A 17,055-nucleotide genomic window follows, 5' to 3' on the forward strand; every position below is an offset into this window, starting at 1 on the left:
AAAACACAGACACAGTATAAACAGCACCACCCTCAGGCAGGGAGGCACACAGCATTAATGATCATTGTATTATGACGCTCTAAGTCATAACATAATGATCTTTGGTATTGGTTGAGGCCATTGCTGAATGAAGAGAACTGGATACAGCATTTCAGCTTGCTAGTTCGCCATGAAGCGAAAAAACTTTGACTTCCGAGTATAAAATTCAGATAAAATGACCCTCCATGGGCCGTACTATAGCGTTTCCATTAACTCCGCCTCCTCCTTTTCTGGCTCATTCATATGAACGGAGGATTGAAAATAACTACAACTTTTAGGACCTAGTGATTTAAATAAGGTCTATTCATGTGTTCGTACATGGAAGTTGTTTCTTTTTGGCCCAGAATTTTGTTACATATTCTGCAATTGTTTGCTCAATTTGTGGGTAACTAAAAACCCTCTTTTTGAAAATTCACCTGTTACTCAAGATGCATCCAATCTCTTTCTTTGGTCATTCTCTGTATTTTCCGTTATTTCTGTCATACGTCAAACAAATCACTTTTTAAATACTTTTTTCTCTTTTTTTGTTGTTATGTTGTACGTTGTAAAAACGTGTTTGTTTGGAGTGGGCGACCATGGCTAAGTCGAGAGCAGGGCCGTCCTTCAATCGGCTGTTCGGTCCCAGGCTCCGCTAGTTGCATCTCTATTTGTGCAAGACACTCAACCCCAAATTGCTACCGTAGCTGTGTCTACAGCGTGATAGAATCTGAATTGTAAGTCGCTTTGGATAAAAGCATCTGCTTTTTACTGAAATGTAATGAGTGCAGGCTAGCAGCTGTGATGTGCCTACAAACACTGAATCCATTCCTTCCTATAAATATCGTAATGTATCCAGCTTCGAGCTTCTTCGAAAATGTCGTTCTTATACTGCTTATTAGATTCGCACAATACACAATTAAGGAAAACTTAATTCAAAGTCTGAGTTTGGTTCTGTTCGATGTTTAATTGCTTCATATTTCTATTGCACGCATTTGTAGGTGGTCTTGGTGGATGGTGGAAGGCCTACAAAGTACAGAACTTTGACACCAGTCACATCCTGCGTGTGGTTAGCTCACACACACACACACACACACACACTGTTCAGATCGCTGAAGCTTCCACGTCCTACCTTTTATTAAAACATTTATAACTGATAAGTAAAAGTTATGACCATTCCGTTGAAGCAAAAGTGCACCAACTCTGGTAATTCATATTTGCATTAATTTAGTGCATACTGTCCATCCTAAATTATATCCATATATAATTTGTATATGCAGATGTGCTTTTAATTAAAAGGGACAGTTCATGAAAAGAAACATTTACACATTGACATTTCAGAACACTTAAAAATATATATTATATTATTTCTGAGTCGTCAACTTTATTGCCAGCAGGCTCTGATCGCTGTAATACCCCTTACTCTCCTCCAGGGGCCGACAAAGACCACACAGCTCTTACACTAGAACCGTTCACACAACAGTGTTGTGATACATTTCTAAACACACGCAGGGTGATACAAACTGAACAGTAGTTATACAAGTGTGAGATAGCCTGTGTTATAGAATAATAAACATTAACATCCAGACATTCAGCATTTTGCCCAACAGGCTACAATACAACATACCAATACACTAAAGTGAAACAATCCTGAGGTTGATAATGGCTGAACTGTAACATATTAATTAGCTGGTACGTTAATTGTGTAAATCGGCCTATTAGGCCTTATATTGAACGTTTTATTTGGCATCAGAAGTAGGCTTCACGTTGGCATCATCAACATCATCCTAATGAGATTTATTAGTTCATATTTCTATAACATGAGCTTTATAGACACAATCAAACTCCTTTCAAAAGGACAGCAATTGCTGTCCTTTTGAATGGGTGTTTGAATGAATGCCTGTATGAGGTCAGTACAACCCCTTTACCACAAATCCGGTACCCGTGGTCCCCCCCCACCCTGCCACATCCCAGTCTAGTGAAAATTGAGAACTGCCGACGCAGCAGCTTGTTTGAAACCCTCTCCACGCTGCTCGCACCCGGCGGGGGAAACTCATGCAGTCCTCCTCAACTACAGCGTTCAGCCCGAGAGACACGGAACTCTTCCGCAAGCAACATGGCCAAAGTGACCAGCGGCGCCTCCGGTTGTCGAGCCATGGTAAAGGCAGGGAGGTATCTGTCGAGCCCGTCTCTGACTCGGTGTACCGGCGGCCAGCGGCAGCGGAAGATGTTGGGTTCACAGGGACGAGCGATGAGCGCTGACGCGGCCGGCACGGGAGGAAAACCCGCGGCTTCGGCCCAGCAGGAGCAGCTGGGCGGTTTCACCGCAGCAGACAGACACGCGCCGAGCAACCTGAATCTGATTTACCGGGATGTGAAGGCTTTTCTCAACGAAGTTGGGGGAAACCCCCGGGAGGCTCGGTACTGGCTGACCCAGTTCCAGAGAGCGACTTCGGCTCAGTCTACTGCTTTTGCTGTAATCGAGGTATGGCGGGGTCCACTTTTAGTCAGTTCATCAGATCTGGTACATGTGCTACCTAATAACGTATGTGGATGTTGTATGGAAGCTCATTTCCGCGAGTTAAAAATGTGATAGTATTAATTAGTTTTAGTAGTTTTATTATTTCTGAATTTGAATCAAATCATTATTTAATACCAAGCCATAATTATGTTTTTGGAGTAAAAACGTGGTGTTTTTTTATATGATTTTTTTAAACAAGTGGTGTAAATTGATGTATTTATGATGACCATGTTTAAAAAAAAATCCAAAACTAGTCTGAGAAAGTATATATTTTATGGAAGCTGGTGAGTAGCTGAGGTAAAAAATATTATGCTTCATAATTAATACGATGCATAGAAAATGGGAAAAACTATTTATTTGTTTGTAAATCTATCGGAGTTGAAGAGTCACCTTAAACTACCAAAAAAATAAGCAATGTAAAACAAAAAAAAAGACAAAAAAATGACTAAAGACCCATCTTCTGAAAACAATGGGGAAAAAAGACACATTGGACCACTACCTGTAACGTTATAAACACAATAATAGTTTAACTAAAGTGTATTTATAGAGCAATCCAGAAAGATTAGACATCACAAAGTGCTTCACAACGAAAGACAAAAACAGACATGAACTGCAGACATCAAGCTCAAAACATAAAAGACTTAAAATCAAACTAAAGCAAGTCTAAACAAATGGGTCTTGAACTGCTATTTTATTTTTAAAAGTGTCCACATTGTCCAATGGGGGAGAGTCTGCTTTTGTCTTGACTCTGTCCATCCGTCTGTGTCTCTGTCTCTCCTGTTGTGTTTTCTCTCTTCAGTTTATACTCCCGGTGGGCTTTTCTATCAAGTTATCAGATGTCAAGTATGACACGAGAGCCTCGGCCGGTCTGTTTTAGGCCTCACGTCTTTAGTAGACCATCTAGTTACACCAAGATATTGCCGCCTCCCGCCCCCTAGATTCCTTACTACGGTTCATCAATGTTGGGCAACGATTTCAAGGAGGATTTTTGATTAGGGGTCCGGTTAACGTAGGTTCACTTCGCCGAGTCGAGTAGACGATTTAACTACTCTGAGGCAGGTAGTACCTGTGGGTGGACTTCCCCACTTTGAACAGCCTTGTTGGTTTTATTTTGTATCGTTTTAATGTTTATCACTAGTCTCAAGTTTTATAGGAAGAATACACACTCACCTTCACGTCACAGACGATGATGTTCGTGTGTGTGTGCTAAGTTTTAACGCATGTATATTTGCAAGCAAGCACAATATGATAATGTGTTTACAATTTGTTTTCGTTTTTCTCAACACTCCCAGGTTGACAGCTCAGTTTTCGCCAGCAGGGATGTGGTCGAGAGCCTGGCCTTCGGGCTCTCCTTCCTGCAGCGCATGGACATGAAGCCCGTGGTGGTGATGGGCCGGTCCGCGTGCGAGGAGACGGGCCCGGCAGAGCCGGCGGCGGGATCTCCGTGCACCCGAGGGCTGGTGGAGCGGAGCCAGCAGCTGACCGAGGCTCTGCAGCAGCACTCGGCCTCCGTCCTGCCGCTCTTCTCCGCCGAATCCTTCCTCCTTCTGCATGAAGCCCCGCGCGGGAGCAGGTGAGGGGGTTGAGACACTGGGGGGGGGGGTTAGCTATATTGAATTGCTTTACACCAGGAGCTGATAACATGTTCACTACTGCGAGATTTTGATCAGTTTTAACATATGCAAAAGAGAAAAAAAAGTAAACGCCGTAGAGTTGCCACTAGAATTCAGCAGCAGCTCGTTGCTATGCATGCTCTTTACCCTCGACCAGTATGTGTTTACCAAACAGTAACCTAATGAACCTCAACTTCAACTTTATTCTCTCCAAAGGCAAATTGGCAAAACATACGCGATAATACACTCCCAACTCAAGGACCACTTACTAGCCTTTTACTAAGCTACACTTTCACATGGTCGTCCTCAGCAGTGGAGTAAACTCTAGAAAAATCTAGCAAGTGGACCTGGACGTGTGATTATTTTGACAACTAGTACTGTGAATAAGCTTTCATGCTTGAAGGGGAGCTTCAGTATCTTTCCGCTTGAACTCATCAGCATCAATGTACATCCACTAAAAGTGCTTGATTTTGCCACTGACTCCCACAAATTTTTATTCTGAGCGCCTGAACTCATTCTGGAAAGGAGAAGTCTCATTCTGAACACTCGCAGCCCTCATCCACATTGTCGTAATATTCAGCTAAGGCATTGGAAATCTTTCCAATAGCGCTAAGCTACGCTTTCTGTACTACGACGCAACAAACTGTTGACAACACCGGCAACTCCTCCTCCCCAACTCTCACTCAGCTTTCCACCGTTGTCTTCCAGGCAGCAAGTCACATGACACGATGACACGTGGAACGTAGAGAATTTATCTTCAGGGTTGTTTCCATAATGTTGTCAGACACAATCGCAACGAGCGATTACATTGCAGCCCGTTGAGCGGCTGCCGTCTGCAGCGTTCTTGTTTTATACGAGACACTTAGACACAGAAACATGGGAAAATAGGATCCAGGTAACCAAAGTTACCCTTAATACTATGTTATAGATATAGAAAACGCATGCTTACATCTACCAGCTCAAATAGAATACAGTGGGAATACATCCAGCCAATCATCGATTACCACTTACCACTTCATATGGAAGACTCATCATCAGCTGTGAACAGCTGACATTTTGATGGCTCAAGTGTCAAATAAAGTCTTGTCCTCTTAGACTTATCCTACAGTTATCGTTTAGTAGCTGGCTCTGTGAAACTTTACTCCCTAATGTGGATCAATATGAGTTTGTGTAAAATATAGCTAATTTCTTCCTCATTTTGATATGAAATCGAAGGTAAACGGTTCTGCTATCAGTACTGTAGAAGTTACCGAGTGAGACCTCCTCGTCTCAAACCTCCTCTCTCTGTCTCTGTCTCTTTGTGCTTTACTCTGACACACACACACACACACACACACACACACACTGTGCATCACTGGCTCAGTACAGCGTGAGACTCGCATCATGGCAGAGAGAAGAAAAAGATCCAGAGTGTGGCTACATTTACTCCTGTAAATGCTGAGAACTCTCGTTGTATCAAATGCAATAAAACCTTCACAAGTAACGGAGGTAACACCAGCAGTTTATCACAACATGTGACCAACAAGCAGAACATCAATCTGCAGAAATGCTCAGTTTTCGCCTGTCCATCCTCGTCCACTGCAGGTAACGTTAGCGATGCCATAAAGAGTTTGATAATAGGAATAGGTTAATAAATGAAAGCTAATCACTTAGCTAATTGTTTAGCTGCAAATGTACTTTATAGATTTAGGAACTTCTTGTATTGCTGCTCAAGAAAGACTATTTGTTTACATGCAAGAATAATAAAGCAATGTCGATTATTTTCTTAATTAAATACAATATAATCAAAAAAGAACCGATAAGAGTATCGATAAGGAACCGAACCGATAAGAGTACTAGTATCGATAAAATCCTAACGATACCCATCCCTAAAAAAAGTGGTCAAAATGTATGCAGCAGAGGGTTAGATATCTTGACTTTTAGTTACTATTATGAGTCAAGCTCCAAAAGTGCTGAGTCTTACATTTACCATATTGTACCTGTACCAGAAACACAAGGTTTAAACACAATGATTACACATGCAAAACATGTTGATTTAGAATTCGAATGTCAACATTATGAATGAAGCGTTGAACTACTCAGTGCAGCCCTAAATTTAAGTCTCAAGTTCATGTCAACATGATGTGGGTTAATTTTCTTCAAACTTTAGAGAACACATCCGTTTTACCGCCTTTCCTCGACCCTAACACCCATCTGACCTCGTCTTCCTCGTCCTCTTCCCGCAGCGCTCCGCCCTCCGTCACCGTGGACACCAGCCTCCTCCAGTGGAGCCTGAACTGCGGGACGATCCCGTTGGTTTGCCCGGTGGGGAGGGACGGGCGGGGCTGCTCGGTGGCGCTGGACCAGACGGTGGTGACGGCGGCGATCTCCCGAGCTCTGCAACCCCACAAAGTCATGTTCCTGAACAACTCTGGAGGTCTCCGCAGCCGAGAAAACAAGGCACGCTCTGACTAAGCTTCCACTGACATAGTAGATATAAAGTTTGTGTGTCCGGACATTAATCATTTGTATTTGTGCTACAGGTGCTGGACACAGTGTCGTTGCCCAGCGACCTGCCCAGTCTGTCCACGGCGGCGTGGCTGAGCACCGCGGAGCGCCGCAGGGTGACGGCCATAGCTACACTGCTCAATCAGCTGCTGACTGAGTCCTCCGCGGTGATCACCTCCGCGAACACACTGCTGACCGAGCTGTTCAGCCACAGAGGCGAGACCACCGACTCACTCGCTCACTCTCTCCCACGCATTTACATGCGCGGAGAGCTGTCTATTTTGAGGTGTAACCCGAGAGGGCACTGGAACATAAATATATGTGTGTGGTGATAATCAATGATTAACATGAGTGTACATGTAAATTCTTGTTCTGTCTATTTGTGGTTCAGGGTCGGGGACACTCTTTAAAAACGGAGACCCCATACACCGGCAAGTACTTGTCACACATACACGGTTAATCCGACCCGTAACCCTAAATCCCCCAAAGTCATGGTTTCTTTCTTCTTCTTCAGAAATTTAAAGGTACAGGAGCATGCTGTGCATTTGACTCACCTATTGGATTTATAGTGAATACATGTTCCGTGTGTGCAGGTACAGCTCCCTGGAGGGCATTGATGCAGAGCGCCTGCTGGCCCTCATCAACGTGTCGTTTGACAAAACTCTGAGGCGAGACTACATCGACTCCCTGAAGGGACGACTGCACTCCATCTATCTCTCCGAAGGGTGCGTGCAAAGCAACGTCCACAGATAAATCCAGATCGGAGTCAGCAATGCAATCTGTGTCCTGTCCTCTCTCCTGAACGTCTTTTCTATCCCTCCGTCCCTCCAGCTACAGCGCGGCGGCCATCATCACCGTGGAGCCGGTGAACAGCGGCACCCCCTACCTCGACAAGTTTGTGGTGAGCAGCAGCAAGCAGGGTCAGGGCACCAGCCACATCCTGTGGGAATGTATCAGACAGGACCTGGGCAAACTGTTCTGGAGGTCTAGAGCCACCAACAGGATCAACCCCTGGTGAGATGCACACACATTTGAAAAAGTCTCATGTTGGTATTTACATTACACTAATTTGTCCAAAGATACTTACAGTGTGTGTATTCCCCCGTTCACAGCAGTGCATTGCTTAGCTTCCGTGCATCAGGGCTGTACATCCTTAGTGTCACTGCCTGCTGTTCCAACCTCATTAATAAGTTCCACGTCATGTTTTATTCTCAAACTACTTCTGTGTCACATTTTACAATATGATGTGACCATCTGCAATGTAAGGTAGTACAATCAAAGGTGCAATGTGTAGGATGTAGCACCATGCGCTAAACAAATAGGTGGTCCACATATCACTCTATACAGGTCCATTCAATCTAAAATGTACAGTCATCAGAAAGCCAACTTCTAACTAAAACGCAAAAGTCTGATATCTTCCAATCTTTACGTTAGCCGATTAAATCCAAAGTGGTAGAAACTTTATGGTTACTTCACTTTTTTACCAAAAATTGCACCTTTTAAGACAAAAAATGGAATCCGATTTAAACGGCTTCACCAGACGTTTCATAATTTAGTTTTATCGTCAATGTAATAACTGTTAACATGCCACCAGGTTGTGGTGCCGTGTGTTCACATTGGACCACTCTGCTGTTGTCGGCATGCCTCCCTGTGATTGGCTCAGCTATTTCAGAGCTATGAGAGCAACAATGTGACCGGCCTATTATCTAACCACCACACCCTGTGATCTATATTCCTCTTCACTGTTGCACTTAGACCTACTGCTCATACGTTGACCAAGATAGCAGGTGCACCCCGAGACCTACCGCTTTGCATCTGTTGTTTAGCCATTAAAACGGGGCCCTTAGCCTTGTTACGAAATGATTTCAAAATAAACAACGGCACCTGGACGTTCTCTCTCTCTGTGTGCAGGTACTTCAAACACTGTGATGGCAGCTTTGTTAACGGGGTGTGGACCGTCTTCTGGTTCGGTCTGACAGACATCAGAGATTCCTACGAGCTGGTGGAGTACGCCAAGAACCTCCCCGACTCTTTCCACGTGTCCTCCCACACCGCCTCCGGCGGGTCCTGAACCACCTCCTCCCAGCTGATGGCTGTGTGGCTCCTTAACTCGGCTATGAATCTATCAATATTGTTTCCTTATCTTTGCTCTGACTTGACTTTTTTTCTATTTTGGATTTTTTTTTTTTCTCTTTTAAAAACTTGAAAACCAAATCTGCAGTGAGAATTTCATACTTGCAGAATGTTTACGAACTTTTAATCATCCTCTATTCTGAGGGCTGGGGTTAGCTCTAAAGCTCATCCTCACTTTGCTAAGAAACACCACTAAGGTATTTTCCACTTCATTTTAAACACAATTTTCTTTCTTTCTATTTATTTATTTTTTTAATTCCAAACGGAAGTGATGTTTTTCACACTCGTGATGCTGTCCAGAGTGGAGGAATCTCAAAACTACGGTCTTATGTATTTACCAAAGACTGTCTGGCATTACAGAATTGTTCCTCACATTTGGAAACACAAACGGGGTGTAGTTTAAGGGGGAATATGTTTTATGGTCATATGTTTGCATCTATAACTTGAATATACACATAAAACCTACCCATAAAAAAGCTATTTTATGCTATTTTATTATTAATGTATATTAATAATATTAATTATTTGATAAATTGGGGCCCATATCTGAAAGGTGTTAATGTTATATGTACAGATATGATATTTTTGGCCCAGGACTTACTTCATCCTAATGTTATGATTGCAGTAATAACTTTTCAGAATGTTACACAGTGCATAATGTTTTCTTTAAAGATACTGGATGTGCTGTTTTTCAGTTGGTTTTTTTTCCATCATGTTTGACATATTTCCTACGGATTAGTTTTCATCACACAGCAGGTTGAGCTGAAGATGGAGGATAAAGGACGATGTGTCTCTGAGCTCCTGTGTATTTTGGCTTTGGTTCTTACTAAACCGGTCTATGAGTCATGTGACCTTTTCTTTGGTTCGTCTCTTGGCAAACCGGTTACTGAGTAACCGTAACAGAGAGGCTTGCAGTATTTAGTGGGAGGGGAAGTTGCAAAGAAGTGAGTTGATTAGATTTGTATGCTAACTGGTCGCTTTACTTCAACCACAATGTTTTGTTATTGCAAATGCAGTGAGGGGTGTGTGTGTGTGGAACCTCCTTGAAATACACTGGTCTACTGAGGACAGTTTGAAGACGCTTAATCAGGATTAAAGGAGCCTTCACTTGCAGTTTAGTCTGTTTTTATTTTCAAGTGTTCATGAGTTGGGATGCCCCCCGAAAGCCGGTTCTAAACGGGAACCGGTTCCAAATTAGTGGTGTTGACAAGGTCCAGGGTAAACGGTTCTGCTATCAGTACTTTAGAAGTTACTGAGTGAGACCTCCTCATCTCAAACCTCCTCTCTGTCTCTCTCTCTGTCTCTTTGTGCTTTACTCTGACACACAGACACACACACTGACTCCGGCTCAGTACAGCATGAGACTCGCATCATGGCAGAGAGAAGACAAAGATCCAAAGTGTGGCTACATTTTACTCCTGTAGAGGCTGAGAACTCTCTTCACAAATGCAATAAAACCCTTTAAAGTAAGGGAGGTAATACCAGTAATCAAAACATTCAGCAGAACATTAATCTGCAGAAATGCTCAGTTTTTCTACTGTTTGTGGAGCAGCCGTCCATCCTCGTCCACTGCAGGTAACGTTAGCAATGCCATCCGGAGTTTGATCATAAGAATAGACTAATAAATTAAAGCTAAATGCTAAGCTAATTCTTTAGCTGCAGAGGTATTTAATGGATTTTGGAACATCTTGTATTGCTGTTCAAGAAAGACTATTTGTTTGCCTACAAGAACAATAAAGCAATGTCAATTATTGTCTTAACCCTCCGGTCGTGTTCGGGTCAAATCTGACCGATTTACAACTTTAATTAATCATAAATATTGTGTTTTACATCAGATTGCCTCAAGGCCTCATGATATCCTCCACACTAGGCATTTGAACATATCAAATTGGTGATCACCACTTTCATTGAATTTTTAGTGGTTTAGTCAACTTTGTAACACCCATGGTGTTCCCGGTCAAAAGTGACCGCCATAGGAAATGAATGGGAAACACTAGATTATGTCCATTCATCAGATGGAAAACAGCCCCATACACACCCACACAACCACAATAACACCAATACACACACACACACACAGCTGTGTGAACACCTGTTCACAGGCCCATATATAAAGTTGTACACATTTCAAACTTCAAACAAAAAAAGCAGGTGTTTGTTATGGGAACCCATCTCTATACCACATTTATGTGCCCATCCCCCCACGTGAACCACACCTTCCAGACCAAACAATGTTTCATATCTTCTCACTTTGCCCCTAAATAAACCTTTATCTGTGCCTTGCTCTCATTTTACTCTGTGAGCACAATGAGTAGGCCACTGATGAGGTGATTTTCTGTCAGAGAGGCTCTGGACCTAATATTTGAACCAGATGAAGAGGAGATAGAACCGGAGATAGAGGAAGATGTCTCAGAAATTGAAGACAACATTGATCCTGATTTCGATTCGGACTATTATGAGACTGACCAGTCAACAAATGGCGAGGAAATGGCACCAGAGAAACAGGCACCTGAGGTGACATTCCAGACCAAGGGTGGAAACTTGCTCTGGTATTCATCCTCCCAGGACAGAGGAGGCAGAGCGAGAGTTGAAAACATAATAAGGATGACGCCAGGGCCAACATGATATGCAACATCTCTTGTGGATGACATCAAGTCCAGCTTCCAACTCTTTTTACCAGAGTCCATTGAGGGTATTATACTGGACATGACAAACCTGGAGGGGAGGCGTGTGTTTGTGGACACGTGGAGAGCATTGGACCAGACCTCCAAGCCTACATGGCTCTGTTGATTCTAGCAAGAGTATATCGGTCAAACAATGAGGCTAGAAAAAGTCTGTGGGATGGGGAGTCCGGGAGACCTATATTCCTGTCAACAATGTCCTTACAACAGTTTCATTTAATTTAGCGATACATTTTCAGTGTCTATTCTTTGTATATTCACAGCAGTTATTCACGTAAACCACTAGTCTGAAACATTGTTTACAGCTTAAAAATGTGTTAAATACAATTTGGTGATGATTAATGTTTTTTGTGGTAATGTAAGAGCAGTTAAAACAGACTGGTCAAATTTGACCGGGAACACTAAAGTAAGGGGGGAGAAAGGAACACGACAGGCGGGTTTTCTTAACTGTGGTTTTCGAGAGTATCGAGAAGGAACTGAACTGATAAGCAGTATCGATAAAATCCTAACGATACTCTTGCCTATTCAGTGTGACATGTTTCCTCCTCAGTCTTCACTTGTTGCGGTCCTTGCTGCACCCTCATATGTAAACAATGTGATGCTATATAATAGCTAAGATGATTTAATGCTATTCGATATCTTGGACCGATGATGATGATTTCATCCCTGCGCTCCGTGCTCCGGGGGTTGGGAATGTGATGGTGAGACAGAGCAGAACTTGAGTTGAGATTGGAGTTGGCTTAAATCGCGATGGCTCACTAGCACAAGCTTAAATAACCCTGCCGATTTGTATGTTTATGATAAAGTGAATCAAGCCTCGGAGGTGGTGAAGTTAACATTTGTATGGACAATATTATACCCAATGGTGAGATTTATTTCAGAAGGGTTTTTTGGCGGTTTCAGTTTTATAGGGTGGGTAGATTTTTTTTAAATTGAAATATGACTTCATTCTCGACTTCTCGGAGAACAAAAATACAGTATGTGAGATAAACAGCCTCCATTTCGATGCTTCTAAATGCACTCTAGCAGCTCATTTACAATAAAAGTAAATGTCTTAATCATTGAAAAACGTAAATATGGTTAACTTTCTACTTCTACTCCACTACAGCTCACAGGGAAAATATTGTACTTTTTACTCCACTACATTTATCTGACAGCTTTAGTTCCTTTACAGATTCAGATTATTTAAAAAAATATATATTGAACTAATAAATGATTATGTATGATTATAGAGTAAACTACTCAGCAGTATATAAAGTAAGTAAAATGAGCTCCAACTTTACAAGCTACAACATTAAAATGATGAACACATTAATGTATCAATATACTGTATATTGTAAGGGACTGAGGTCCAGGGTAGTTAGAGGAATCTACATTCAGGCCAGAGGGCTCCACCCACTCCTTCAGGAGAGCATTGGGATCAGGTGTGGGAAGAGACACACCTGATCCTGATCTCCTCATCAGGGAGATGAACAAATGTGAACATTTTGTGATCTTGAAGCTTGAAGTGTGTTTAATTAAATACCCTTAAAACTTGCAGAACTGACTGCCTCTGATTTCTGTGCTGCCACTATTTCCTGTGTCCTTCGTACAATCCTGTTACAATATAATACAATAACAATATATATTATTCTGCATAATGATCCTACTTTTACTGTTGGTAGCCAACTTTAAGTATTTGTTGATGCTAATACTTTTAAACTTCCATCCATTCATTAACCTCAGCTTATCTGGGGTCTGGTCGCTGGGGCAGCAGGTTTAGGAGGGTATTCCAGACGTCCCTCACCCCAGCAATTCTTTCCAGCTCTTCCTGGGGGACCCCAAGGTGTTCCCGGGCCAGACGAGATATGTGATCTCTCCAGCGTTTTCTTGTTCTACCTCAGGGCCTCTTACCAGTTGGACATGCCCAGATAACTTCTAAAGGGAGGCATCTAGGAGGCCTGCTGTTCAGATGCCTGAACCACCTTAGCAGGCCCCTTTCGATGCGAAGGAGCAGCGGCTCTACTCAGAGCTCCCTCCGGATGTCTGAGCTCGTCAATCTATCTCTAAGGCTGAGCCCAGCCACCCTACGATGGAAGCTCATTTGGGCCGCTTGTATTTGGAATCTCCTTCTTTCGGTCACAACCCAAACCTCATGACCGCAAGTGAGGGTTGGAACATAGATGGATTGTTTAATCGAGAGCTTTGCCTTCTGACTCAGCTCCCTCTTCGCGACAACAGTCCAGTACAATGCCCGCAGCACTCCTGACACCGCACCTGTTTGTCTCACGCTCTATGTTACCCTCACTCATGATGAAGAGCCCAAGATACCTGAACTCCCTCGCTTGGGGCAGTCAACCTCACACTCGGCTGCAATCCGCCCCACTAATTGCTAAAGGACATGTTCTATAGTTGCCAACAGAACCACATCATTTGCAAAATCAGGGATTTAATTCTGAGGTTCCCAAACCAGCTGCTCCTTACAATCCTGGATTGGTGACAAGGGACACCCTGGCAGAGGACAACACGCACTGGAAACGTGTTTGACTTTGTGCCGGGTACCTGGACATAGCTCTCACTTTGGTCATACAAAGACCGGATGGCTCGTAGCAACGACCGAGGTACCCCGTACAGAACTCCTCGAGGAACACGTTCGTAGGCCTTCTCCAAGTCCACAAAACACATGTGCTCATGTGGGTAACGATGAATGGCCGTTCCTCCCAATCCTGGGTGATTGGGAGGATCTGAACCCAAGTACAGTAGTGCTTTGTTGTTAGACTTCTCTGCTATTCATGGATTGGCCATAACAAACACCATGTTCGAGCATAGGGCAGTTCACCAGCTGTGAAGGCAGCCGTCAATCTGAAGAACGAGGCCTTCTGGGCATGGCTAGCCCAGATGTCTCGGGGACAGTGCCTGTGGAGTGGCAGACCGGGATGGCGGTTTCCATTCTTAAAAAGGGGGACCGGAGAGTGTGCTCCAATTATTGGGGTATCACACTGCTCAGCCTCCCTGGGAAACTTTATTCCAGGGTGCTGGAAAGTGTTATGATTCAGGGACCTCCTAGACTGTGGGGAAACGGCATGTGATCCAGCCTCTGCTACAAAGACAGCCGGTTTCAATTATGAACAAAAGTATTTAATACTTCTGATGCTAATACAATTACACAGTGTAACACATTAATTACAGTATCTATAGATATATATTCTCTGCGCAGAGAGCATCTCACCCTCACCCCAGACTGGGAGCACAGCTGTTCCCACCTTGAGACGAGAGCAAAGAGACTGATTCTCTGCCAACACTTTCTGATCACAATTTGAAATCCCCTCCTCTTGTCCATTTTAGTTCCGATTGGCTAACTCCAGCTGGCTCCTCCTCTCAGCCATCTAGGACCCCCTGGCTCGGGTGATGCTCTGTCTGAGTCCGCTGAAATTGCCTGTCTATAAATCTGACTCTCCCATGGCTATTCTTCACAGTTTAATACATTCAATGACTGTCTTTTATGGTTTAACACTTCTATGATAAACATTGGATTCTATATAAAGATAAGGATTTGCAACTTTTGACAAAAGCTTCACAAGCATAGCTCTAAGGTGCTACAATTCTCTTAAGATACACTTCTAACTACAAATACTAAAACACTTCTACAATTATGAATTTTCTAATTATGTATTCCAAAACACTTCTAATTATGATTTCTTAATTATGAATTATTAAACCCTTCTATTATAATTTCTTAAAACCCAGTTCTAAACCCAAATGTCCTACAAAAGGAGGATCCGATCCAGGAGGAGCCATGTGGATTACGTCCTGGCCGTGGAACAGTGGACCAGCTCTTTACCCTTGCAGGTCTGTTGGAGGGGGTCATGGAAATTTGCACATCCAGTCTGCTTTTAAACTTTTACTTGAGTAATATTTTGAATGCAGGATTTTTACTAGTATTTTACACAGTAGTATTTTTACTTTTACTTAAGTGAAGATCTGAGTACTTATTCCACCGCTTCATTTAATTAGTTTATTGAAATATTAAAAGCGTTTCCTTTCACACACACACTTTTCAGATACAGTTGATGCAGTGTAGCGCATAGACCGTACCTCTCCTTCTGCTGTCTGTCTTTCTCTCTCCAAAGTACGTTCACGCACAACAACACTTTTCACCTGTATAGAGTAAAAATAATCATTTACCCCATTTAGTTCATTTTGTAGCCACGCTGCAAGAAGCCCAATGCAATGCAACGTGAGGTTTGGTTAAAACGGCCCCTATTATTGTTAGGTTTGAAATAAAAGTATCACAGAATGAAGTGGAACTGGTTTGTCTGCTGCAGGATAATCTTTAGAACATACACACTTCCGCATTGGCTTCACTTTTCAGACCCGGAGGTAGCTGCCTGGTAAGTACACCTTTCTCTGGGTTCATGACGAGCTACTGTTTGTTAGTTAAGGGATAAAACCCAACATGTGATGGGGCTAAGAACCACCAGAAGCCAAATTGAAAATGTCTTGCATCGACTGATACTTAAAAAAATGTGTTTTGTTGGTTTGGTTTTAACTTTAAAAACCTCCTCTCATCGCGTCTCTTCCTCACCTCCTCTGCTTTCATCTCAGATATAAGGGACCAAGATGAAAGCAGAACAGGCGGGAAAGGAATCAAGGATGTATAAACTGAGAAATAAGCAAAGCCCATGGTGTTCCTAATGGTACTTGGAGTTAGTGGTATTGTAACTGGAGTCCAGGGTGTGGCGATCAGACAAGAGCAACATATTTGTTTATGTAGGTAGGTGAATGTTGTCTACACTGATGAAAATGTCTTGATCTTCTTCTCTTTTTGGCCTCTATGAGGTTGAGATAAACTTTACTCTCTTTCTCTCTCTCTCTCTAGTCTTTTTCCAATCAATCAACATGAAAAGGTAATGTGCACAACATTTGTCAGCCAATTGTAGTTTTTAAAAACTAATTCAATACTGTAGGTTTATTTATTGAAACATTTCAAGCTGATTTTGTGTTCACAGTGGATAATGTGGGTAACATTAGCATGTAGAATGTAGAAGTGTAATGACACTCTTATAAGAATTTAATGATTTGATAATTCATATTAAATGTTGATATATATATTTGAATACTTAAAGGGGACATTTGATGAAAAACTCACTTTTTCATTGCTTGTGCACATCTATTTGGGTGTCCAGTGTGCCTTCCGACCCACAAATTGTGAAATAAGACAACCCTCTAATTGTTTTCTTGGCTGCCTAGATCAGAAAACATGTGATTCAACAAGCCATTTAGGTTTAGCTTGCCATCTTATGTCATGTGCATCGTTAATTAGCATCTCCACCCACGGCTGGAAAACTACCACTGCAAAGGTGCACCATATTTCTGTCGCAAGGAAGCTAAAAAAAAGAGCGTTTCAGACGGGGTTGATACAGTTATTTTCAGACGGACGGTATTTGAAGAATAATTAGTTTTTTGAACATTTAAGCATGTAAACATGTTCAAGTAGAAACCCCAAATATAAGTGTGAACTTGAACAATGAGCATGATATTTCCTCTTTAAGTTGTTCTATGTTGCTGTTTTTATGCTTCCAGTGTTTGATCCACCACAAAGGAGCAAGCTTTTCAGAGCCACCAT

The 17,055-nt window shown here is 42.6% G+C and overlaps 1 protein-coding gene across 1 annotated transcript; it reads left to right on the forward strand.

Moving 5' to 3' along the window:
- The first annotated feature begins 1,989 nt into the window (after positions 1–1,989).
- nags (N-acetylglutamate synthase) lies at positions 1,990–9,459 on the forward strand. Its single transcript, XM_031876265.1, has 8 exons — positions 1,990–2,500; positions 3,829–4,109; positions 6,375–6,588; positions 6,672–6,852; positions 7,028–7,067; positions 7,230–7,361; positions 7,468–7,650; positions 8,548–9,459. Exons 1-8 carry the CDS (start codon positions 2,132–2,134, stop codon positions 8,705–8,707), a joined length of 1,560 nt encoding a protein of 519 aa, XP_031732125.1. The 5' UTR covers positions 1,990–2,131; the 3' UTR covers positions 8,708–9,459.
- Positions 9,460–17,055: the final 7,596 nt, after the last annotated feature.

The sequence above is a fragment of the Anarrhichthys ocellatus genome, unplaced genomic scaffold, assembly GCF_004355925.1.
Source record: "Anarrhichthys ocellatus isolate YVR2014 unplaced genomic scaffold, GSC_Weel_1.0 scaffold106, whole genome shotgun sequence".
Classification (NCBI taxonomy): Eukaryota; Metazoa; Chordata; class Actinopteri; order Perciformes; family Anarhichadidae; genus Anarrhichthys; species Anarrhichthys ocellatus.

Bases quoted from the DNA above. Each gene is read 5' to 3' on its own strand.
- nags (XM_031876265.1), top strand. From the start codon at position 2,132: ATGGCCAAAGTGACCAGCGGCGCCTCCGGTTGTCGAGCCATGGTAAAG. The intron at 4,110-6,374 runs GTGAGGGGGTTG...CTCTTCCCGCAG, and splicing joins GAAGCCCCGCGCGGGAGCAG to CGCTCCGCCCTCCGTCACCG. The intron at 6,853-7,027 runs GCGAGACCACCG...TTTGTGGTTCAG, and splicing joins CGAGCTGTTCAGCCACAGAG to GGTCGGGGACACTCTTTAAA.